Source organism: Phaenicophaeus curvirostris, chromosome 1 (assembly GCF_032191515.1).
Source record: "Phaenicophaeus curvirostris isolate KB17595 chromosome 1, BPBGC_Pcur_1.0, whole genome shotgun sequence".
Classification (NCBI taxonomy): Eukaryota; Metazoa; Chordata; class Aves; order Cuculiformes; family Cuculidae; genus Phaenicophaeus; species Phaenicophaeus curvirostris.
In genome coordinates, this window is record NC_091392.1 from 188290850 (window position 1) to 188317315 (window position 26466).

The 26466-nt window shown below is 37.9% G+C and overlaps 1 protein-coding gene across 6 annotated transcripts in view; it reads right to left on the minus strand.

Moving 5' to 3' along the window:
- Positions 1-1662: 1662 nt before the first annotated feature.
- The window catches only part of NUP58 (nucleoporin 58), a 37979-nt gene continuing 13175 nt past the window's right edge, over positions 1663-26466 (minus strand). For 2 of the 6 annotated variants that reach the window (XM_069882795.1, XM_069882787.1), the window contains exons 9-16: positions 26208-26382; positions 24812-24891; positions 23997-24115; positions 22048-22130; positions 19742-19943; positions 13814-13912; positions 11278-11373; positions 5016-7108 (exon numbers count right to left, since the gene is read on the minus strand). In XM_069882795.1, the coding sequence (XP_069738896.1) occupies positions 6939-7108; positions 11278-11373; positions 13814-13912; positions 19742-19943; positions 22048-22130; positions 23997-24115; positions 24812-24891; positions 26208-26382 (1024 nt within the window). In that variant the 3' untranslated portion in view covers positions 5016-6938. Of the gene's footprint in view, positions 1909-5015; positions 7109-11277; positions 11374-13813; positions 13913-19741; positions 19944-22047; positions 22131-23996; positions 24116-24811; positions 24892-26207; positions 26383-26466 lie in introns of those variants that run through there. The other 4 variants (XM_069882812.1, XM_069882804.1, XM_069882819.1 and 1 more) reach the window with 3 other exon arrangements.

The following is a 26466-nucleotide window of genomic DNA, read 5'->3' on the forward strand; positions in this document are numbered from 1 at the left end:
GCATTTAAAGCAAAATATTGTTACTAATAAAATATAAATTTAAGCTAATAGGCATTTGCAATAGACATACATCTTCAGTATAGCGATTATTGTTCTGCCTGGACGAGCTGCCACAACCTCCCTGCAGTTCCAGCCACTTCTGCACATCTCTGATAAAAAGCAGGAGGTTGCTGTTGGCACTGACAGAGCATTACCACGCCTGAAGCGAACATGAACGATCTTAAAGGCCTTCCCTATCTACTCTCAGAGTAGAGCTCATCATTAACTTCACTTGGCTGCTGCGGGATCAAGTAGACCACTGTTGTGGTCTGTACTGCTTAAGCTTAGCTAACAGCCAAAGCAGGGCGCACCCTCTGCACGGAGAATACTTGCTTCTGGTTTGGCTGCTGGAGGTATGCAGACACCTGCCTGCTCACTGAAAGCTATTCTTGTAGTTTAAACATGCACTGTTACCGTGGGAGTACGCAATGGCGATGCCAGCTGCAGCGAGGTCCTTCAGACAACTACAAGTTCCCTTAGTCAGCAGCCAAAATAAGACGTAAAAGAAAAAAAAGACTGTTCCCATTTGAAACTGATACGATGTGCATTGCTAAGATTCATTTCTGTGGCGCTGAGGCTAGCACAGCCCTTTTGCTGTCACTTCTGTCAATTGATTTTCATAGAATCATAGAATCACCAGGTTGGAAAAGACCCACCAGATCATAGAATCCAACCATTCATATCAAATACTAAACCATGTCCCTCAGCACCTTGTCCATCCATCCTTTAAACACCTCCAGGGAAGGTGACTCAACCACCTCCCTGGGCAGCCTGTTCCAGTGCCCAGTGACCCTTTCCGTGAAAAATTTTTTCCTAATGTTCAGCCTAAACCTCCCCTGGTGGAGCTTGAGGCCATTCCCTCTTGTCCTGTCCCCCATCACTTGGGAGAAGAGGCCAGCACCCTCCTCTCTACAACCTCCTTTCAGGTAGTTGTAGAGAGCAATGAGGTCTCCCCTCAGCCTCCTCTTCTCCAGGCTGAACAACCCCAGCTCTCTCAGCCGCTCCTCATAAGGCCTGTTCTCCAGCCCCCTCACCGGCTTCATTGCGTTGTTTTGACCTGATGCTAAATCAGAACCACTGTATCTGCCTTCAGCATTGCTGTTAAGGATAAAGGCAGCAACACCCTGGAGAGCTGTGCCCAGCACAGGTGCACAAAACTGCAAAAGCAACTGGTAAGATACAGCTATGCTGACCACCACTCCTCCTCCCGTCTTCAGTGGAGATGGAGGGACGTCCCCACGCTACTAAGGACTAGGGCAGCGCTGGCCTAACTGCTCACTGCCACTGCATCCATTTGGCATTTGGGCCCACCCATTCCAAGTCTTTTTTTGAAGGGAGGACTGCTTTTCAGTGCAACTCCTTTATCCCATGTGCCTTACCTTATCCTGGATAAAACACAAAAGCATTTGTTTTCAGGATTCCTTTACATGTATGTTGATAAAGAAATAAAATTAGTCCAAATGGCCAAGAAATGTTAACATGGCTAACAGGATTAGAAGTTTTAGGTGATTTTCTTCCAGCTAAGAGTAACTTCTACTTAGGTACTTAACCATAATAAACTACTTTAACTACCCAAATGTGTATGGTCCTTGCATATCCCCCGACAAGGCATCATGCAACTGGGATGCTACTTAAGCTGCCTGTCACTATGGTTTTTCCCATAAGAACTTACCCCCTTCCTCTCTTGTAAGAGTACACAGTATCTTTCAGAATTTCAAGTTTCATATCATAGTTTTGTTTTGAATACTTTATTTTGAATATTTGCCAAGTCGATGTTTCTTTCCCTTTTTACTGCACTGCTGTGTCTGATGAAAACCTCTTCACCCTAGTTTGCTTTTGTGACTGGGATCATCACCTCTGAAGCACAGCCTGTAAGCACAAAAAAAAAAAAAAGTAAGAAAATGTGAATGACCTGAAAACAAAATGTACTGCATGACAGAAACCAGAGCCTTCCAGTGGCACTATGTAACCAGCACCCTCCTGCCATCTGGTGAAATCAGCATTCTCCAACAGAGCTATTGGAATACTGATAGGACTCGCTTACTTTTAATTTTTTTAAAATTCCTTTTGCTATGGAGTTAATTTACAATTACTCTTAATTTCTTAATAAGAACATATAAGCTGCTTCTTTTGTATCTTCTGCTGAGACATTCCAGGTATTAGAATCAATAACGTATAAAAGCTGGCATGACTGACTTATTTCTACTATTAACGTGAGTAGCAGACTGGAGAAAAAAAAAAAAGAATTACCACTGATGTCAAAGATGGGGGAGAAGGGGAAGGCCACTAAAACTGTATTCCTGAACTTTATTTTAAATTAAAAAATGATGCTATAAATAATTGATGTTCAAAATGCAGTTATGTTATAAATCTGTAGAAAAGGGATATAGCTGAATTTGGATTTCCTGTGGTGAGGAAGATGCATAAACTCTATCCAACTGCACCTCATTTCAGCCCCCTCCCTCCCAGTCTGCAAGACAGAAGTGAATACGTGTAGCTGTCTCACTAGGCAACTTGTCAGGAGCAGAGACAAACGGGAGCATTCAGAAAATTGAGAATGGGACCAGGAAGAGGTATATGGAGCAAGTCATACAAGCCATAATGCTGTCCTACCTCCTGCAGCATTCATTGTAGGAAGAACAGTGACGAAACAAGTGACTGGTAGCAAAAAAAAGAGGTCACACAAGTAAGTTTATACCAGAGCTGTATGACATGGTAGAAACCAATAGAGAATCACATCCTGTATATATGACTTCAACCTTCCTCTGGTACACATTTTTCTTTCTTTTTCAGAACAAATAATCCAGGATTGATTTCACTTCATGGAATTGAAGTACAGGTTGGCTTCTTGATCTGCTTTGTTGAAAACCAAGCCACATCTTGAATGTATGTTTTCCACTCTAATTGTATTACATGAATTTAAATGGGGGGGTAGAGGGAACCATTTGAAACAGGGTAAACTACACTGATGCCTGAAAATCACAGCTAAATTAAACTACCCAAGTCATGTTCTGGGAATAGAATTATTTCAAGTCCCATTTTGACTTTACATTGTACTCCAGCATGTGATTATTCTATTACGTAATCACTTTTCACTTAGGCTAAATTAAGGACATAATTGCTGACTTAATGTGAAAAGAAACAGAACGCTGGTACCCAGGAGGCTCAGGCTGCTTTCCAGTTTACAAAGCCATACCTAGCGCTGCGTTACAGCACAATCCAGGTTCGTATAGCGCCCTATGTAGAGATTCTAGACAAACCCACAATACAGCACCTCCCTTCACCACCCCCTTCCAATCCAGAGATCAAGGCCACAACTTCAGCAAGAACAATTTTGCACTATGTAAATTCCAGGAAAAGAAATTCTACATTTATTAGCCGATGACGCGGTTCAGCGGCAGACACGGTAAGTGGTGCAGCCAGGCACTAGATCAAGGCGAAGTGGTGTTTGCCAGAGCGAGAGAAGCCCAGGAATCCTGGAGGGAGCCTGGTAGGCTGGTCTGGACTCCTGGAAGCCCAGGCTCATACATGACGGCTGATGCAGGGGATGTTGTCCCAGAATGAGCCACAGGAGATTTAAATGGCGTCCAGGGAGCACCATGACCCGGACCACCGTGAACAGGGGTGGGCTCATCAGAGGGACGTGCTCGAACAGTTTGAGATCAGTTTACAAAGGCAGGGAGCTCAGGGAGGATGCAGTCTCTGTGCTCAAGAGGTAAGCATGGCGGGTGAGAGGGAGCCCAGCCATAGTGTCCACCTGGTGGAAGGCTGTGTCCTCCACACCTGCCAGAAGGGATGGGTCAGTCCAGACTGAGCTCCCAGGAAAGCTCGCAGCCGTCCAGGTCTCAGGCTTCACGGAGTGCCACCAGCCTGCGTTGGAAACAGAGGGCAGAAAGGGCAACAGCTGCATATGGTGTGAGCAGGTGGACTAACCTCCTCAGCCTGTGTGTGTCCCTCAAGGGGGTCCATACTGGGACCGGTGCTGTTTAATATCTTCATCAATGATATCAACAGCAAGTTCAAGTGCACCCTCAGCAAGTTTGCAAATGGCACCAAGATGAGTGGTGTAGTTACTAGAGTGGAAGGACAGTATGTCATCCAGAGGGACCTGGACAGGCTGGAGAAATGAGTCTGTGAGAACCTCATGAGGTTCAACAAGGCCAAGTGCAAGGTCCTACACCTGGGTCTGCACAATCCTCAATTTCAATACAGGGTGGGGGATGATGTGATTGAGACCTGCCCTGCAGAGGAGGACTAAGGGTGCTGGTTGATGCGAAGCTCGACATGAACCAGCACTGGGCTGTGAGTGCACATAAGGCCAACCATATCCTGGGCTGCATCAAAAGCAGCGTGGCCAGCAGGTCAAGGGAGAGGATTCTGTCCCTCTATTCCACTCTTGTGAGACCTCATCTGGAGTATTGTGTCCATTTCTGGAATCCTCAACATAAGGATATGGAGCTGTTGGAATGGGTCAGGAGCGGGGCTACAAAGATGATGAGAGGGCTGGAGCACCTCCCATATGAGGACAGGCTGAGAGTTGGACTTATTCAGCCTGGAGAAGGCTCCGAGGAGATCTTATAGTGACCTTCCAGTACTTGAAAGGGGCTCCAAGAAAGCTGGGGAGAGACTGTTCACACAGGCTTATAGCGATAGGAGTAGGGGCAATGGGTATAAACTGGAGAAGGGCAGATTTAGACTAGACATAAGGAAGAATTTCTTCACCATGAGAGTGGTGAGACACTGGAAAGGGTTGCCCGGGGAAGCTGTGGCTGCCCCATCCCTGGAGGTGTTCAAAGCCAAGTTGGATGGGGCCTTGGGCAGCCTGATCTAGTGGGAGATGTCCCTGCCTGTGGCAGGGTGGTTGGAACTAGATGATCTCTAAGGTCCCTTCCAACCCAAACTATTCTATGACGATGTTTGTTTCTCCTGTAACATACAAGAATAACAGCAAATGATCTTTCAAATACACAAACATATTACAAGGATCACAGCATTACTGTTTTATTGTTTGCACAACGGTAAGTTGCACATATGGACAAACAGTACACATTTAGAATTAGCTTCACAAATTAATACATTACAAGAGAATCCAGTGGTTTAACGTATTAACTATTTAAAAAAAACAATAACAGAGGAATACAAACATTAGTTTTGACTGCAGCCCAATAAAAGTTTAAAAAAAGGTTGAAACCAAAATAAACTGTAAGCTCTATTTTTCCGAGACATATAAACCCCGGTTATCTCCCTTCCTAAGAGACTGCTCACAAAGATGCAATAACACACAAGTACAAAAGTGAAGAATTCTGTGCTCAGTTTCCCTTAATATTATCAGATTAAGTGAAAAACTGAACACCTGTCAAAAAGCAAATCACTGTTGAATACACAGTCAACGTTTCCAAAACATACAAAATGGTAATAACACTTCAATAACAGAAAACAAATGACCTGGTACTAGAAAAGTCTTATGCACTGCAACTGTTTAGGAAAAAAAGGTGCTTTTGTGAAAATGATTGTGAATATTCATGTGATGCATGTTCTATACAAAACACCTTTGACATAAAAAGGAATTCGGCTCCAAAGTTCTATGTTCACACTTCAACCTGTATCTTTTTTGCAAGGATTCAATTGATCTACTATTTCTCACATAAGCAGTACCTCCTAAAGATATTTTCCCAGCTATTTCTAGTGCATACCAAATTTGAGATGCAGCACTAGAAGCACTGATGCTGTAACATGCAAGATTCATAAACTACTGTTGCAATAGCTATAACCTTCAAATTACACCAATTTCCTCCTTCGTTCTTTAGCAGCAACTTATTGTACTATACCTTGGATTGAAAGAAGACATGTAACTGCTTTTGAGTCAATGCTATTAGCACAGATGAGAAGCTAGTCAATCAAGACCATTTTGGAACAGCTAATTTAGGTTTTCATTAGAACAGCATATCCTGTCTTCTCTAACTGCAGAGAACACTCATCCAGCCCAACGACTCTCTGCTTGCACACAGACCTTGTGGCACCCCGAGCTTTCAGTTGGACATCCTGCAATGTCTTACTGTCCAGGTCAGAAGGAAAAACAAAACCAACCAGTTTGGGATCATTACCTATGAAATGTTAAAATTTCAGATTCTTGTTTAGAGTTGGCTGCTAAATGGGTCAAAAAAGGTTAAAAAAAATCCAGCTACTAATCACTGTTTACCAAACTTTATGAAATAGTAAACATAGTATTTCAGCTGGTCTTAAACAAGAAAACATAAGAAGCAATGATGACATCACCTGGGACCCACTATTTGAAACTCCTGGGAACACCAAGATATGGGACCACAGGGCAACATGGAGAAACAGCACACAAAGAAAAGGAAAACTGCCTACAGGGCAAGGTTTGCACATCTGTATTTTACACATATATATACACATACATACACACAAGATGTGTGCGCTGTACTGTATATATTTACATCCATTTACACAAAAACACCCTGAAGTAGATTAAAGGCCATATCCAAGAACAGAAGATATGAACTCTAGTATTTGTACTAGAATATATTTTATCTGTACAAAAAACAAATATGCATATATTCATATGGTATAAAGCTTATTAACAAAAAATATTCTGATACTAACATTAGGTTATATAGATGGTTTTACAAGATTCTTCAATAATAATGCAGTATAGAACATTTCTAAAACTAGGGCCAAAAATAAAAATACATAAACAGGTTTCTATTCACAAGAAAATAGCTGTTCAATATGACTTATCTTTTTATTTCAGACTAGGGAAAAGTAGCAAAATTTTTTACAAATCTCCTGGGATGCAATTTAATTAATGCATCAATCTAGAAAAATAGACTTTTCAGATGAACAAAGTTGATTCACTTCCCCTTCCCTAAAACGGGTGTCTATCTTTTTCCTCGCTTGTTTCCAGCCGGAGGTTTCTTCAGCTGAAGAAGTTGCCCTCCTGTCCCAAAGCCTGCAGATGCAGGATTAGAAACCCCGAACGTCAGGCCAGCTGATGCTGTGATGCCAGGATTGCTGAAGTTAAACCCAGATGTAGTCGAGCTGCCAAAGCCTTATGAGGGAGGGAAAAATATTTTAAAATGTCAGTTATATCAGGACTGCAAGTTTGATCTCCTTGGAGTTATGAACACCAGCCACTTTATGACCAATGTTTGTAATATTTTATGCTGACGTGGATCTACAACAGTAAGGCACATTGCTAACAGACTTGGACTTGCTGTATCAAGTTGGATATTACAACACTAGCAAAGTCTAACTCAGTGAGTTTAAACAATTTTGTCCTAAATCACAAGTCTATTATACCATTATCCATCCACACAACAGTAGCACCCAGAAGTACCACTGAAACTGTACGACAGAACTACAACTCCTCAAGTTGTCAGTCTAAATAGATAAAGCATATGCAGGGTGGCAAGGACGGCAGAAGTACCCGTGGAGCATGGCCTGCTCTCCTCACTTACAGCAGGTAAACGGCAAAGACGGAGCCAGAGTTCCCACCTTGTGCCCTGCTGATGACGCTACCTTTGTCTTTGTAACACACGTGGCACGGACCACGTCTTGAACGGGAGGCAGAAAAGGCTCAAAATCACTACCAAATTCTTGGTGTTTAAAAACACCCTTTATGACTTAAACCAAAACGCAGCACTGAAAGAAAACAAAGCTTTGGAAACTGAATGATTAGGGGAGCAAACTCTGCTATTTTTTCTCCTCCACCCTCTTCTGTAAAGGTAAACAAATTGAACATCTGGTTCAGCTATAAAACAAGAAAATCTGCCTCGTTTTCAGCAACAACAACTCATTTTACTTTTTTTTGTGAATTTGTTATGCAATCAACTTGGATAACAACTGGTATTACTAGAAAAAGCCAGAAATCTCTTAAATTAGTTAAGCAGAACTTCGTATCTCCATTTTTTGTTCTCTCAGTAAGCCAAATAATGTAACTAATCATGCAAAATAACAACTGTGACACGAGCAAGTTAAGTTTTTAACAAATAGTTTCGGACAACTTGCACAGGGAAACTTGTAAACAATTAAAATATGAAAAAATGGGACTGGTTCACAAGCTAAAAAAGGGTATAATCTCAATATGCATTATTTAACATAAATTTGTTAGTTCTCAAGTAGACAGTTAAAGCAATCCTTTGATCACATCAGTATCCTGAACTCAATGCCTAAGTACCTTTAAAGCACAGAAATAAAACCACAAGTGGTTGCCTCATCAGAATCCTAAAGTGACTCTCACAAGCCTTGTCTCTTCTGTTCTCTCACTCGTTACTGATACTTTGGATCAAGAACTACTTCAAAACATAAGGTGAAACTCTTCCCCCTCCAATGTCAGGACCTGGGTTACAAATCACATCAACTTCTCATGGAAATCTCTTATTATCTACATTCCAGTAACTGCAGTCCTTCAACATGCAGATGCCTGCGCATAACCCATTGCCAAAGTAATGAGTGTATAAATCTAAAGTATGACTAATGATATTGTTCATTTGGGTCTTGTCTAAATTTTGTGGACTAATTAGTCTCTCATCCTAGGATATAATGGGTGGAATTGATGCAATTATTCCTCCATTTCTCTGCTAATTCTGAACCTCAGGTATGATTTTTAGAGTGAGAATCTTGTTCTCCTTCAGGGAGTCTCATGAATGAAAAAAGTCTTTAATAATCAAACTTGTTCTTGGTAAGTTACCTTTTTATTTCAAATATATACCTGAGATAACAGGCAAGCACTGCCTCCTATAGAAAACACAATGAATGCCATTCATAATAAAGCTGTACGTGACCTATAGTGTCAGGAGTTCAATAGACAAGGGTAAAGTGTTCCCCACGTAGCATCTTCTAGATGCAGGGATTATTTGAGGTGTGCAGTCTGAGCATTACTTGAGTAATGTTGAGAATAAGTGATGCGTAAACTGTGCAATAGAAGACCAAGTACACACTTGTTAATGTAGGTATAACTTGGCAAGTCATAATTGTTATGTTAGAAGCACCATTTAAAGCAGCCACAAAAGCATAAAAAGGCAGAAGGAAAATTAATCTAAATGGCTTTGTTCTGTCATGGCAGCATAGCAAGGCCATGGTATGAAGTTCTTTTCCTACAAGTAAACCAAACCCTAAGGCAGAACACTCAAATGAAAAATCTTCAGGAAAAAAACTTGAACAAGGTACACATTCAGTCTTATTCCTGTTGCATGGAAAGAATCTATCAAGGAATAAATCAGTTCTAGAGGGAAGAGTCAAAGTCTTGAACCAGAGCTACAATGTGATCAACTATTTCTTGGCTGAAATTAGTATTACTTACATGTAAACAATTATTTTCAGAAAGTAAATTACAACCTGCCCTTTCAGGGCACAGACTTAGCATGTCTCTGAAGGATCTTTGAGTGCACTTTATTCACTGGGCTTTTGCATCGCTACTTCAGTCAGCCCTTTAGATAGGTAAGCCAAACATGAGGTACACACCTCCCCACAACTGGAGTTTTTTTCTTTTAACACCACAGAGAAAGAGCGGCTCAGTAGATCTCAAGGGCAATCTATTCCTGCCCTGATACCCCACACCATGACAGGTACGCTAGGTCAAAAAGCATCGCCAGCACAGCTTTGACCAATTTATTAGAGCTTTTGCATCTAAAATCTGCCAATAGTCACAGATGGATTATACTCAGGTCCATTGTTCAGCATTTTAAGCATGTCCAGCCACGATCTCTCTTGACTGTCTATTAACCTGGGTACTGAGGCTACTGTTTTTCAATAAAAATAAGTCCCTAACGCTAATTCTCAACTCAGCTCCTGAAAGCATAAGCAGCATTTCAGTTTTCACAAAAACAGCGTGTGTGTGTAACCCCCCCCAGTCATTAGTGGTGGGCAACTGATACATATAACTAGTGTTCTAATTATATTTTAAAATATACTAAAAACTAAATTATGTATTTCATAACTTAGCAGCTTGAAATACTGCAACACTACTTATACAAATATTACAATATAGGCTCTGGAAAAATAAACTACAAGATAAAACTGTAAGCAGTGTAAGTTTTCACTTGTTTCTGATATTACAAACTAACGAAGCAAAAGAAGGTTGATGCTTAAACACTGCATATACAAAATCACAGATGTTCTGCCAAGAATTTACTAGCGTGTTATACACTCATGAATGTTACAGAGCCAGCTTAGTGAGCTATTTCCTCATTATAACGCAAAGCTTAATGTACTTTACAGGCCTAATTTGACACCATAACCCAACATTAACCAAGGAAAAATATAAAACAAAATGAAAAGCACATCAACTAACAACACTGATCCAAGATAACGTACCAGGCATTTACAAATATATACCAGCCACTTGCTATGTTTGTTTTCTTAACTGCTATTAACACATGTTGCTTCTAAAAAAGAAACATGCTACCAAAAGCCAGTCCCAAGAGATCGGACATTCTTTTAATCTGTCATTGAGGAAAGGCTGTAAGACAGACTATAGTAAGCTATTTGCCTCAAAAATAAACAGTTTAAAAAGTAACTAGAGATGCAAGCTGTAGAAGTGACTAAGATCTCAGACATCTGAGGTAAGAGGCAATGACATCCATATTTTCATTTTCTCACCTCCAATAAAATGAAACCAAAGAAGTGAAATGAGTACCGAGTAGTTAAATGGTCACAGACACGTTTTCAGAGTAGCTAAGACAATGAATTATGGATATATACAGAGATACAGTTCCTGTAACTTACTATTCAAATAGAAAGGATAAGCAGATAAACAGTTTTTAGAAGCCTAGAAGGTTTCCTTAAAAGTAATTTTAATTTTACTTGTAAACACAGGAAATCAAATTGCTGATATATCTGTCACAAATCCGTGCACTGATTTCAATAGCTCAGTAACCTTAGAGCCAACACATTGAAGTAGAAACTGCATTTACTGTAGTAATTGCTCTAATCCATCTGATGTATCTGATCTCCTGCTTTTACTCCTAATTAGATATACATCATCAAACAAAAAACATTAATGCTCACTCAGAATCCTCTACCTAGGAGGTCTTCAACAGAACCTAAAAGGTTCTCTGAAAAATCCGTATTTAGCAAGTAAACAGTTACTTCAATGGTTATATACACAAGCAACTTTAAGTACATTTGTTTCAGTAGCTTGCTAAGACTGAGTGCAGCGGTTCAATTATAACACTTGTGCTTTAAGATAAACTTGAATTCAAAGAGAAACAAACCAACCTGCACTTAGACTTCCTGATGGTTTACTTGTAGTTCCAAACCCAAACGATGATGCTCCTGGGGCACTACTTCCAAAGGCAGAGCTACTTCCAAATCCTAATAGAATAATAGTAAAGACATACAACAAAAAAATTACAGACGCAGCAATTAAATACACATAGGCTTTGGGCCAGTACTCTAAAACAAAACATAACTCTAAGTATTTTTTGGTAGACAAATATTCCTAGGATTATTGCATCAAGAGTGTTTTACTTTCAACGCAGAAAAATATTTCCTTCAAAATACAAAACTGAGTAAAGGAAAAGCTACAAAAACAGGTGAAGTAAACTGTCATTATTGAATCACTGTTAAATTGGAAAGAAATTTCTAACCGAATTGGCCAAAACTAAGAAAACAAGATACAGGTTATATAACTTCCATTACAGAAAATCACAATCTTCATTCACAATTCAAAAAAAAAAATCTCTATGCTTAAAACAGAGCACATGTTTTCTTGAGTTAACATTTGGCCTATCTTAGAGCCATACCTTCCTCCAGGTCACTGGAGATCAGCTTTATCTAGGAAACCACAAAATAGGCTGAATACAGAATACAAACAGAATTTCACAATATTTAATGGGAAAAAATCATCATATAACGGGCAGCCATGAACATATAGCTGTAATAAAACTAATTGTGTTAATTTTGTAATTGATATTTATTGTTTAATAATATAAATTTTAAATTGTGTTATTAACATGAGGTCACTTCAATGGAAAAGTATTATTTGCCATTTGAGACACACAAAAGGAGCAGTAAGAGAAATCTATTCTCTGAATTGGCTGTCACAAGAGATTTTCAAGAAAAAAACAAAACAAAAGAGTAATTTGAGAAAATTATGCCCCTATCTTAATTTTCAAGTGTCAAGGAAACTCCTGTTTTATTGCAAATTGAGCCTTTACTATTCCTTTAGAGAAATAATTTTTAGATTTTAAAAATAGCAGTGACTGAAGATACTACCTGAAGTAGTGTTCTCTAGTCTTCTGCAACTTTTAACTCAAATAAGAGTATCATTTGAGACTAAGATCCTACCACTTAAAACTATTTTGTGCTATCTAGTTTGAAATGAATTATCAAATTATCAATGGTCAGGCAAGATGTCTGCAAATATTTACAGAGCATAGGGTCTATATGCTACATATCTGATAAACACAGAGAGTTTTGAGTTTATCACCAACAAAATTCACAGAATATTTATCATGGAGAGAGATCAAGTTTTCCCAATTAAAATGGTGTTTCACGAGTAAACATTAAAAAACTGCCCTGTTAAGAATTGATTTTTACTTTATCTTAGAGGGTTTTTAAGTATTCATCCTGCTGATTTGTTTCAAAAAGCACACCTGCAGGACATTTCGCATGTATTCCTTTGTTCCTCTGCACTGGCCTCTATCAGATAGTCTTCTTGCAAATGAATACAGAAAATTTAAGCAAATGCCTTCTTAAGGAGAAAGCTAGCAAAAAAGAATACAAGACAAAACTGGAAGATGCATATTTAAGGTAAAACTGATACAGCGTTCAAGTAAATCTTTCCAATACTAAATTATTTTAAATATATTACAACACTGATTCCCATGTTTTACTTAAAGAGGCAAAATGTAGGGATGTGGACTGTGGCTGCAGAGAGAAGAGAATATAACAAGAAAACACACATCACGTTTGTGCTCAGCAGATGTAACAATTTTCTTTGTAGATGTCACACAAAAGCTTCAGAGCACACTCTGGTCTTTTGACCTGCACTGACCTACACAGACAGGACACTCGCATGCAGACTACACTACATTGTACCAGTCACTTAGACTCTAGCTGTAGTTCTGCTAATGAGAACTCATTACATTTAAATGAAAAATGTCTACATGAATTATATTATTTTATTGCCACCTACTCTTTCAGTTATGTGTCCCCTTGGACTATATCCCCCACCAGTACTGTTAACATTTGGAGAAGTATTTTTCCCACACTTTCAAATGCTGCTTTTTCAGCTTGAGGAGAATTTTTTTTCCACCTCAACACTGACAGACAGTGACAGATAAAGCAAACACATTTCAGCAAGCAGGACCCCTGAACTGTAGTAATTTAACATTTATTTTTATTTTAATCCAAGCAGAAATGGGTCCCCATAGTCATCAGTTGTACATAAAGGTGAAGAACTTCAACAGATTAGCTACAGCATGATCCAATGTCTCAGGCACCTAACTTTAACATATGTAACATTAAGTCCAGCTGTAGTTACATAAGTACTTGATGTACTCCCTAGCTTTAAGAACATAACTTCTATGTGATTACTTCATCCTGGGTTTTTACTACAATGATTTATTAGGCTTAGTATTAGCCTTAGCAATTCCTTCTGCCAGGCATGAAGAAGTTTGGAAAGTGGAGACCATCAAGTTCTAAGTCTTTCCCTGAAAGAGATTATCCTCTTAGCGGAATTAAAGGTTTGCAAGAGATTCAGATGTGCGGTATAATAATTCAATGAAAGATTAGAAAAGTTAAAGTGTACCTCCAAGGCTTGAAGAACCTAAGCCACTTGATTGCAAGCCAGTGCCAATACCTGAGCCGAATGGCGTTCCAAAACTAACTCCCAGAGATGGCTGTGGCCCTGGTATAAAAAAAATGAGAACAGACTTGCCTTACTCTTTCATAGTAAAGAGGTCCTTTATTTATTCAAATACGTGATAATGTGAACATCATTGCTTTCAACAAAACCCATTAAGATCCCAAACTAAAATTCCTCACTTAACTGTCTGCCATCTGGTAAAAACCTAAAAAATTAGGTGAAATTAGTCAAGGCTAATAACCTAATGTAATTTAGAATTTTTAAAAGTTAACCAGACTCACCTTTAAACTTTAAAGCACTAACCAAAACCTTGAGCGAACACACAGGTAACAAGATTTTGCTACCTGTAGTAATGGAATTATATTAAGGGAAAATCTGCAAATTAAAAATATAAGAACTGGCACTAATATAACTAAAACTATACTACCAAACGTTAATTTAATTAATGAATAGGAATCTTCTTAACTACTCAAGTATTCCAAATTTAAACAGAACACTAAGATAAAAAAACAAGACAATGACTTTATTTTATTAAATTTATTGTTCATTTTTAAGCAAGTCAATTACACAGTAACATGACAATTCAATTCTTTTCCACACAAGTGATAACTGAGTTCTGTTAAGCTCTGCTACATAACATCATTCAATAAGGTAAACTAGTCAAACCACCTGTTTAAATAAACATTTACAAAAGGCACAGTTCTGTGTACCTTAAAGAATTAGATACATTCAAAATTTCAGAGTCAACTTGCACATAACTAAAAAAATTTGACAGTATTTTCCCTGCATATTCGCACTAAGATGCAGGACTGTCAAAAAACATTTTCAGTCTCCCAAGATAAGATGTACAGCCTCAGTTCCTTTTTTTTTTTTTTTAAATAACCTCAGGGAATAATCAACTTGCTAGCCCATTACTAACACATTTTAAAATAATTAATTCTGATAAATAATTAATATATTTTGACAGTTTTCACAGTACAATTATATTCCTGTCTTTTTGAACAGTTTTCAGTGCACTAGTTAAAAAGTTTAACTGTTGAAGATAAAATACAGTGCCAAACTCTTAATCCAGTCATTCACATCATTCCTCAAGATAGCCTTCGCCACACTTCATACATACTTTGTGTACTATACTCTGTAAAGGTGATAATTTATTCAATTATTACTATAAAGCTCAGATGATTTCAGTCTTTTTCCTAAACCATTATCACACATTTGGACTTAGTCTCATTCAAAATTTCTTCCTTCATACTACAAAGTTCCCTACGACTAATATCAATCTAGCATTTTAAAATGTAAATATTTCAAACTTTTAAAATTATTTCAGCATTTGAAGATTTAAATGGAAAATAATTTTGAATCAAGTGAAAGGCACTGTATATTGAAAGAAACACTTTCGTGAGGAACACAAAATTCTTATGTGATCCAAGCTCAACGACATCTGTATACTCAAAGTAGTGTTAAACTAAACTTTACGGGCAACTAAAGTTGTTAGTTTTCAGTCGCTGCTTAGCACGGAGTAACTGGGAAATCCAAGCTATTTTTTCAACTAAAAGTAGTATATTAGGTGTTGCAATTACAAATTTTCACATAAATTTCAAACTAAACTTGTTTACATCCAGTTTAAATACTGATACACCTACCTAGCAGCTCTTTAAAAATATGAAAATTCTTAACAGTAAAAGAAACAAAAAACCCTACACAAGTCAGTCATCTAATAAACTAAAAGAAGAACCCAAACCCACATATCCAGTTCCTTCTCAAGTGCACAGGTTTCTGTCTCGGTAGGAGGCACTATTAGTGGAAGACCTTAAAATAAAACACTACAGTCCTCCAGTCCAAGCTTTTTTTCTCCCAAATGCAACATGCTTTTTAGAGCTAGTAAAAAACATTATTCTAAAAGACTTTGGATTATATAAACCAGGATCTTATGCCTTAGGCTAACAAGGTTTTTATTGAGCAACAGCACATAATATTTGTTGATTTTTGTACCATAATGTTCTGAAGGCATCACGACTATTCTTGTAAGTAAACATGATTTTCAATAGCAAAAAACTACTAATAAAAGATTTTGATGCCAAAAGTACTAGCAAAAAAAATTGGCACTTCCGGCTATTATAGTTACGAGACAATTTGTTTATAACAAGTATTTTAACATTTTACAACTTCATATATTTGCCCTGGAGAGCATTTCCATTTAATGAATAGGACCCACTACAAAGAGTCCAGGACAGGTCAGCCAGTTTTCCTAAAGCAACTTTCTGCAATTTTTTTAAATCACAGCTGGTCCTAACAATGAACAATTTAGTGTCACAAGTTAGACCTGATTCTGACAAAATAATACACTGACTAACATTAACCAAGGTTAATATCAAGTTACACAATAAAAATTTTAAGTGCTACAAAGATCTCAGAATCCTTTCCTGTTAGCACTTTGATCTCACACCAAGTCAAGTCAAAACATCACAAATTATGCTAATAGCTTGACAATGCTTTGACTAACTCTGCACTTTACCAGTTAAGGAGAGAGTAGCTAAGTTGTCAATGGGTGGTGGTGGGGTGGGTGGGAAGTACTTCATTTCAGCCTAGAGGAGGAAAGGTGAGCTTGAAGAACAGCATTTCTTTAAGACAACTTAGTCCTACCACAAACATCAGTTTCAGCCTCATGCATTTACACCACTTCCTTCATTAAGCTTTAACTTCCTTTAAAACCTTTTACTGTAGTCCCATCAATAATAACAGGTAGAACAGTCATAAACATTTCAACTTCCATGCTGTTCAAAACTACTCAGGACAGGCACAGGCAAGGCAGTGGTTAAAATTCTAGCTGCTGCTAGATCATGATCGGCCCCACTACTACCAATAAAGCTGTGCTCAGAGCACAAGTGATAAACTAGGGAAAAAGGTTGTGTGCAGATAAGACTTAAGCATAATTTTAATAACTCTAGCTTCAAAAAGCTGCACAAAAATTGTGCTTTGGTGCGTGCACCACAGTCCTCATGTCCTGATTAACCACCCCAGAAAAACAGTGGAACGCGTATTTGTTCCCTTTCTTCCATATGGCCAGGATCCACTGGCTTTATTTCAATGGAAGCCAGACACGTCTTGGCATGCAAAGAGAAAATAAATAGGGTGCATATCTACACCCAGGAACTCGGGAAACATTCCCTGATCCCAGAGCTTAGATGTGACTATTAAACCTTTAACTTCCAAATGCAAATCCGAAATACGTTATTTATCTTTTTCAGAGAAAGAACAGTAACTAACTCTGTTCTCAAAGAGACTTAACCATGTAAACATCAATTTTTTTTTAAAAAAAAGAAACTAACCATCCTGATCCCTCAGTGATAGAGTCCCACATATTAAATTTTAGTCAAAAAACTTTAAAGCCCAGATGAATTTTTTTGTTTTATTCTTATCTTCAGGAACAGCAACAACAAGTCAGGCATTACACAGACACTCCCTCCCCCTTTACATACACGTCATTTCATAAGATTATCTCGTAACATTCTACCATCTCTCACGTACCCTACTGCAGAATCTAGACCTTGCAAAGAAATATGTGTAATTCTAACTTCTAGTAGATAGTTCATGGAATTCATAATAACATAACACAAAAGTTAAAAGCTGCAAACATTTGCAGTTTTACCGCAGCAAATGGCCATCTGAAAACTCAAACAAGGAAAAGGAAATTAAGAGGCAGTCTTTAAATATTTGAAGACTCTTGCAAAACTGAAAGAATAGACCCTTCCCCTTTTGCCCTAAGAGCAAGATAAGAAGTGGCAGCCTTATTCTGAAGCTAAGAAGTTCCAGGTAAGTTGCTGGGAAAAGTCACACACTGAAGTCAGTAATTTAGGAAAGCTGTGAAGTTTTTCTTTCAAGCAAGCTTAAGACTAAGAACTCTCTGGAACAGCTCAGGCCTGACTAATTTTGCTTTGAGCTAGAGGAACAGAAAAGATAATTCAAGTTCCATCTAACCTTGTTTTAAGAGCTTGGTACTCTTGAGGTGCCACTTAAAACACCAATCTACTATTTCTCCAGGTCCTCAAGTGAATTGCATGGAGAGTGACATTATTCCAACTGAATAAGTGTTAAACAAACTTTTGTCTACTTTTTTTTGGCCTATTTGATTTAAGTTATTGGCTTTGTTCTATCTGCATCACTCTTGTAATTGACACGGTTTTGGCTTTTGAAATACTCTGCCAAAACAACCAGCAACCCCCCCCGCCAAAAAAACCCAAAACCAAAAGAAATCCCAATCTACCACACTCCCATTTGCTCCTTTCACTACAAAACATAACATACCTCAAGGTGTAAAGTCACCTTACCTCAGGCTGTGTTGGTACAGGTCAATTCTGCCTCCCCCCCCTTACTTCACTCCTGCTCCTAAGCGAATGCTCAAAGTCATGCTATAAGTGGCATCAATTTACTGAAGTTATCAGCAATTCTCTTGAATCTGGACTAGGAAGAGGAAGTTCAAATCCCTCACCACAGTTCATGAATGTGCAGTTATAACTATGACATCTCAAGTCTATGACTTTCATACACAAGTAATCCTGTAATGATTGTGGAGAGTATTTAAAGAAACCCATAAGACAAGGAGAAAGAAGGGCAAGGGAGCTACTTTGGCAACATTAGGCTGCGCAGGCTAAAAACCCTGATGTGTGTCATTACACTATCTCAAGTTTTCTGTTTAAAACCAGACTGTTTCACAGATGTCACTTCAAGAGAATTTCCATCAGCAAGACTGTGCTCTATGATGGAAATTTAGAAGAGAAATATTTCAGAAAGACTTCATTTTTTTGTTGTGCTGAAAATATTTTGGCATATTTGTCTTTTCAACCCATCTCCTTGCTGTGCTGGAAGCACGTATTTTCCTACTATGGAGAAGACAAGGACAGCTTAATAATTTGTCAGACCTAGGGTGGTTGCTCCATAGGTCCCTCATAACAGAAGTTGTATTTTGAGTAGTTTAAGACAAGAGAAGGAAAAGGCATTACTACAACTTTCAGTACACCTATGGTAAACATAATTTTAGAAATTTAATGGTAGAATGAAATGAACTATGCTTTTCATAATTTGCTGACATAGGCATATGTGTGTTCAAGTATGGAATTTATTTTATTTCTATTTAAAGATAAATTAAGGTCTCTACATTCCAAAATTCCTTTCCGAGAAGTGTTGGTTAGTATAACAATGTCAAGTAATTCGCCTTTAGTTATTTCCTTTACCATACATGTCCACTTTTCATTAGCAGTGGGTCATGCATTTCTTCTGTTTTGGTTTTGTCTCACATACAGAACCACTGATACACTCTGTTTTCAGAATGGCCAGCAAAACCTGCTCCAACATCACCCTGACAAAGGAGTTGTCTATAAAATAAGCCAGGCATCCATCCTTCTATTCTACAGAATTTTTGCTCTCTATCCTTCCTACAGCGTTTCTCATTTTACAGTTCCAAAGTGCTATATTATAAAAATGCATTATTAGTTTTACATTTAAAAAAAGGTAATACGCATTTAGATATTCTCTCCTCACTGCTTTTAAATAATTTACTATAACCATACAGTTCTGGAAAGAGGCTACATGTATTCAGAGATGTTACTTAAGAGTGAAGACTCACATTCCAAAGGGTAAATTAGAACAATACAGTAAATATCACTTATACAAGGAAATTCACAAGATTAAGTATCTGTTGTATAATTATTGCTAAGTCTACCCTGCTTTGTTTCTACCAGCTATGCATCAGTAACTTTGCTCATCACAACGTTTAGGTTTTTAGTCTAACACAAAGGAAGACTTCATAGAAAATTTTACACAAATTTACTATTGTTATAACACTAATAATCTATAACTTGAATGCACTCAGACCTGTAGCAGGCTGTTGCTGCTGAGTAAGTGTTGCAGCCATCGCAACGGCTGCTGCATTTGGTATGTTGCTGAAAGGGGTCGGTCCAGTCGTAACACGTGGCGCGCTCTGCCACTTCTTAGCTTCTGTTCGTCTTGCCTCAAATACATCCATGGCATCTCCCAGAAAGGTTTTCCTGTAGCCAAGGTATTGGTCTTTGAGCATCTGAAGGGGGCGGGGGGAAGCCAATTTAGTCCAACATATTCAACACAAAACCTTAACTTAATAAGGATAAAGAGACACAGAGTTACAAGTAACATTTGCTTAAAAAAACAACAACATTAGACCAACCTAGTTTCAGACCATGTTTTTCTACAACTTCAGACCTTTGAATCAAAATGTATGTGCAAACCAGAAAGCCTACTTCAGCCAAAGGAAACAACTGCAGTCAAAGCTCTGTCTTCACAAATCATATCACAGCAATCAAATAAGGCAGAGATCAGATTCAAAATTGCTCCTCTCTACTAGCATCTCCAAATTGGTAAACTAAAACAGATGGTCAGAATGACAGATCCGCTTAAAGCAGTATAGTCATTCTTCTGATTTTTTTTAAAGCTTTAGTTAGTGTCTTCCAAAGTATCAGCCTTCATGTATATCCACTAGATTAAATTTCAAATAAATTCCTCAAAAGAAAGAAAGATTCTTAAACCAACCCCTTAGTTTCAGGCAATAGCTGAAGTCAAGTCCTTCCTATTCAGTCATGCTGATGAGGTACTGAAGATACTATTGCTTGCACCTGCATACTAATCCAGCTCTTCATACTGAAGAACAAAAAAGCTTTCAAAGATCACTGCATGAGTTTGGGCTACAATCAGATCTCAGGAGAGCCCAGAACACATTTGGGATCCTTATTGTGTAAATCCACCAAAATTATCAAGAAGCTGATATATTCTACATCTGGTACCAAAACCAAGTTAACTAAGAGCAGCACAAACATCTGACGGCAGGTAGCTGTTTATCCAGTGAATAACCACGCTGAGAGAAGCAATATAATGCAAAGAATCCTGACAGAAGCAATACAATGTGAAGAATCCAGTCCATGCAAGATTCTCAGTACTCCTGAGAAGGAAACAAGCATTAAGATTTACCAGAGCTTTTCCCATTAAAGGAGTCACGTAGCAAAACCAGGTCTTTTGAGGAGTAGTAGAGGGAACTGGAGATGTTTAGCCTGGAGAACAGAAGGCTGAGGGGAGACCTCATGGCTCTCTACAACTATCTGAAAGGCGGTTGTAGCAAGGTGGGTGCTGGTCTCTTCTCCCAAGTAAGAAGTGATAGGATGAGAGGAAATGCCTCAAGTTGTGCCAGGAGAGGTTTAATCTAATATCAGGAAAAGGTTATTTCCTGAAAGAACAGTCAAGCACTGGCACAGGCTGCCCAGGGAAGTGGTAAAGTCACGATCCCTTGAGGTATTTAAAATACATGTAGATGTCACACTTTGGGACATGGTTTAGTAGCCACAGTGGCAGTGGGCTGACGGCTGGACTTTATGATCTTAAGGGGTCTTTTCCAACCTTAATGATTCTACGATCAGAAATGTTCTCCTCCAAGTGGTTTTTTTTGTAACCAAGAAAGTTTCTAATGACCTCAAGACAAAATTATGTGTTGAGGAACACTGAGGTTTTGTCAATATGTCCAAAACTGTAAACAGACAACTCAGTCTTGAGTCCATGATGGAAAATGCAAGTCCAAGTTGGACTTTTGATACATTAGCATATTTTCACAGTAGTCTTTTCTATACATGACTTTCCATGAAAACTAGTTTGAACAAAATTAAGCAAGCCAGAATATGATTTACTAGAATTCTTTGATACGTTGAAAAACATCTTACATAGTAATCCTATCTTACATATTAATACCTACCTTTTTTTCTGTTAGCTTTGAGTAAAAGCAAATTTATATCACCATTGCTCAAAATTAATAGATCATTGGGCAAAAAGCAAAACATACCAGCATGAGCTCCAAGAGAGACATTTAAAAAATTGATCGACAATTGAAAAGGAAAATTAGTTAAATGAAAAACATTTCATAACCTAAATGATTGTGGTCAGGTACTATCACTGTAAGTAAATAATTCAAATAAGACTTAAGCTAAACGAAACCTACTTTTTTAATCAAAGCACTTCTCCAGGACAGTTTGAAAGTTTTTAAAAGCAGTTAATTTAACAGAAAAAAACCCCAAACCAAACCAGAACCTGAAGACGCAATGTTTTTTAAAAAAGTGACAACAATACTTTCACTAAAAACACAGGAGCACATCAAAACAACATACCTTTACATTTTCATGTATTGATTGAAGTTGTGCAGCTAAAGCTACAAATGTTTGATAGATTTTCTGCATAGCCATAGATAAGTCTGCAAAAAGCACACAAAATACTAAGTGACAATCTTACTACCAGCAGAAAAGATTTAGTGTTTATACTGCAGCAAGCTCACCCAAAACCCATACAGCACAAAGCACAGAAACATTTAACCTGTTCTCATGCAAATGTTTGTCTAGAAAACACAGAATTTGAGAGCACTTGGGTGACTCAAGTGACCCAAGGACTACTTTTTGAAAGGGTTTCAAACTGTTTTTAAAAAGTACATTTTTCTCAGGTATGTTTTTATATACATGGTAATTTGTTCCTTATGATTCTATCATTTAGCAAAGCTAAAAATATTTTTTAGCCTAACTTCATCAAATTAAACAGGAACATTTTACCTCATTGGTGTACTCTTAGCTCTATTCACAAGAATATCATGAACAGAGAAACACAATGCAGAGCTTCCTGCCTACACGAAGTCTTGGATTTAGGATATCCTACTTCCCTCGCAGATATAGTGTTTTCAGAGCACTGACTGAGCTCATACAAAACTTTAGGATTAAAGGGGAAATCTCAAAGGTGTTCAGAAAATGAGACATCAGCTGACAAAAGCAGCTGTTTCAGTGCTTCTTTCAGAAAAATGTACCTAAATGGAGGACAGAAAATTGCTGAAGTGGTCTCTCACTGTGAAAAGATGAGCTTCTGTGCTTCCTCTGAAGGATGCATACAACCTACTGAATTCAAGTGGTAGCTATCAAGTTCTTGAAGATGCATAGACCTAGCAATGCCTCTTGTACTGAAAAGGTCTGCCCCTCCATAGGGGAATTTCTTCATTATAATTTGCATTCTTTTCTAAAAACATAAGCTGGGAAATAACTCTCACACTAATCAGCAGGGTTGTTGAGGCAATGGTATCTATGAAGTCTGGCCACAGGTTGCCAAAGAGTCTGGAGACAATTTATGGACATTCTGGGTCATGGTTTCCTGTATGGTAAAGGCTACATATATGAGACAGCGTTGACCAGATAAGATCATTCACTGACGGTCTGAGCATGCTGGCACAGACTGAGCCTCGTCCATGCAAGCGAAGAACCTTTAGACTATAACAGAAACTGCTGAAAATACTAAGTAAAATCTGTGGAGGCACACGAGGGTCACATGGAAAGATAAGAGGGCCCTCAGGATTCAGCAGATCTTCCATGCTGGAAGCTAGGTCTAGACAGTTTTCTTTTTGAAACAGAAGGTCCAGAGTCTATGTACCATCCAGTGATAGCAAGATGTTTAAATATCACTTAACACAAAAAGACATGCACTTGCTGTCAGTGCTGATTGCAGGACCTGTACATAAAATGTCCCAAAAGACAAAAATGTCTATGATCACAGGAGCGATAATCAACAATAAATACTGTCCACAGGCCAGTATTCTCTCACCAGATTGATTCTCCCAAGATTAAACGATGTAGCAGCAAACAAGACTAAAATTTCTCAGCTGGTCAGAACTGAAGGCAATACCAGGCTCCAAACCAAGGAAAAATACCCATTTTGACCTAGGACTGACAGAGCAGGCACCCACATTGGTCTAGTCAGACAGCCCAGTGCAATACAGAAGGTGCCAAACATCAGCCTTGTAACAGCAAGATGCTGAAGGGAGGGAGATGGATATAGTGGATATCAAAACAAACCAGGCTTACAAATTGCACCTCAGGAACTAGATCCCTTCTAAAAGGCTCAAGAAACTCGATAACTTTAAACTTTAATTTCAAATCTCTACATTAAGCAACTGCAGAATCTATCTGAATACTTATTTCTCTACATTAACTAAGAAGAGCCAACAACAACAAAAAAGGAGATCAATTTAGGTTCTTATAGGATTTCTTAATTTTTATGTATTAAACATTAAAATTGAAGCATTTACCTTGTGGAGTTATGTGTGAATTATTTGCTTGAGTAGCAAGATGATTTTCCAGTTCTTCTATTTGTTGCCTGTATTGCTGCAGCTGTACTTCAAACTGCTCGACCAAGATTCTGAAGTAGCTAGAAGAGTAAAACAATTAAATTGTATGGTTAAAAAAACAGTGACAAAGTAGTGAAGTTTAATCTGATCTTTGTTAGTGGTCAGTTTTCATTTAATTAATTTCAACAGTTATGTTCTATGACATTCTTGACATCCCTTTGTTCATGAGAGGAACGTAAAGACTGCATTTGTCATGTTTATAAGATAAAGATAAAATAACTGTAGAAATAAAACACTGGGTTCTATGAAGCTTTCAGTAAAAATGTTTCAAGAAGTAGAAAAAAAATCAAATTATGAAGGTCACAGAATCATAAAATGGCTTGGGTTGGAAGGGACCCTTAAAGGTCATCTAGTCAAAGCTCCCTGCAGTTAGCAGGGACATCTTCAACGAGATCAGGTTGCTCAGAGCCCCATCCAGCCTGACCCTGGATGCTTCCAGGGATGGGTCATCTACCACCTTCCTTAGGCAGCCTGTTCCAGTGTTTCACTACCATCATTGTAAAAAATTTTCTTCCTTGCATCTAGTCTGAATCTACTGTGTTTAAGTTTAAAACCATTTCCCCTTGTCCTGTTGCTACAGGCCCTACAGAAGAGTCTGTCTCCATACTTCTTACAAGTCCCTTTTAAGTATTCGAAGGCTGCAATAAGGTGTCCCCAGAGTCTTCTCTTCTCTAAGTTATATTATTGGCTATTTTTTATGAATAACAGTAACTCACTCTGCTGGGGCTGTGTTCTCATGCTGGAGACCAGGAGGAGTTTTCTGTGTTCGTAATGCTATTTCTGCATTCTTTAGTTCCTAAATAAACAGGGAAAAACAAAAGATAAGGTTCTGTATCAATGTTCAAAAAGAGACAGCATCAACTGTACTGCTCATTCACATATACATTTTCTTCACATATTTAAGTAAACACTATGGTAGAAATTAACCAGAAAGCCTTCTAAGAACAGACTGCCAGAAAGCTGAAGAACTGCAAATGCCAGCAGAAGTTTGGGGAAGGAACAAACAGCAGCACATACCGAAAGAACACCGAACTCCCAGAAATTGAAAAAGTATCATGCTTAACTGTCAGAGATAAGATCTAATTTCTATTGTACTTCAGAAATCCTGTTATAGTTATTGAGGACTATAGGGGAAAAAAAACCCACAACCAAGAGCAACAAAGTAACACACCTAAAAGAAGAAATAGTGCAAAAAGGATTGTTTTGCCTCTTAAAAAAAGATTAACTAGTTCAAAAAATACCTCTCTTTCTACGGAAATGATCTTTTTATGCAGTATAATTACAGCACACACTTGTTTAATACTTTCTAAGAACTCCACCCCCAAGAATTTCTCTGTGCCTCATTCTGTAGTTATTCTCAACCAAAACATTTACAGATATCCGAGCGTATTGATAAAAAGTTTTTGTTTTAACAGAAAATTGTTGGCAAGGCACAAGTATAGAGCATTTCCTTTTGATATCACCAGATACAGAAAAAAAAATCAACATTTTTACTTTAGAGTAAAATGCATTTATTTATATGTGCATTTGACATGTCAGATGAAATAAACAGTACAGAACTTTACTTGAAAAGCATTTGCATCAGAACATGAGCTCAAACGGGATTGAACAGTTAAGATGCAGAGTGGACAAGGGCTGTGACTCAAGTTCACTAAATGAATACTAGTGCCTGTTAAGATATTTTGTTCCCTGAAATTCTGGGAGGCAATTTGTTTTTTGTTTGGTTTTTTGTTTTTCAAAAAAGTAATCAGAAGGAAACATACTTGCAACTCTGCTACTCCAGAATTCAGCATATTGTTACAAATACATTTTTACTAGCAGCTGAACATATAACTGCAACTAAACTAAAGTGGGCACATATTTCCTTCTGTTGCCTTTGCTATGTAGGAATGTATGTCATTTTATTGCTGTTGTAGTTACCTGAAAATACTGAAATCAGTTTCAGTTTCTCCCAGTAACTTCAAACACATTAGAAGAGATTAAATTTTTCGCTCTATTTACAACTATTTTAGTTTGGATACACGTTAACTTGACTGATAAAAGCAGTTACTTATGCTATATGAAATAATCAATATACAAACTCTACATAACAAAAATTATATTAAACTATACCTGTGCAGTTTCCACTTTCAGCTTGTCAATATTAAGAGTGTTTCTCTGTAATCCACTGGCAACTACTGACAGAAGTTGTTTCAAAGCTTTAATGTCTTCTTGTACTTTAAGCATTGCTTTAGAGGACATTCTACTAATTTCTTCCTGAACTTGTTTTTGTTCTTTCACAAATTTCCTGAGGAATGGAAAAAGGGGGTGGGAAGGAAAGAAACATAATATATTGAACTTGAAGTACCCTAGTGTTTACCTCTTGGTCATA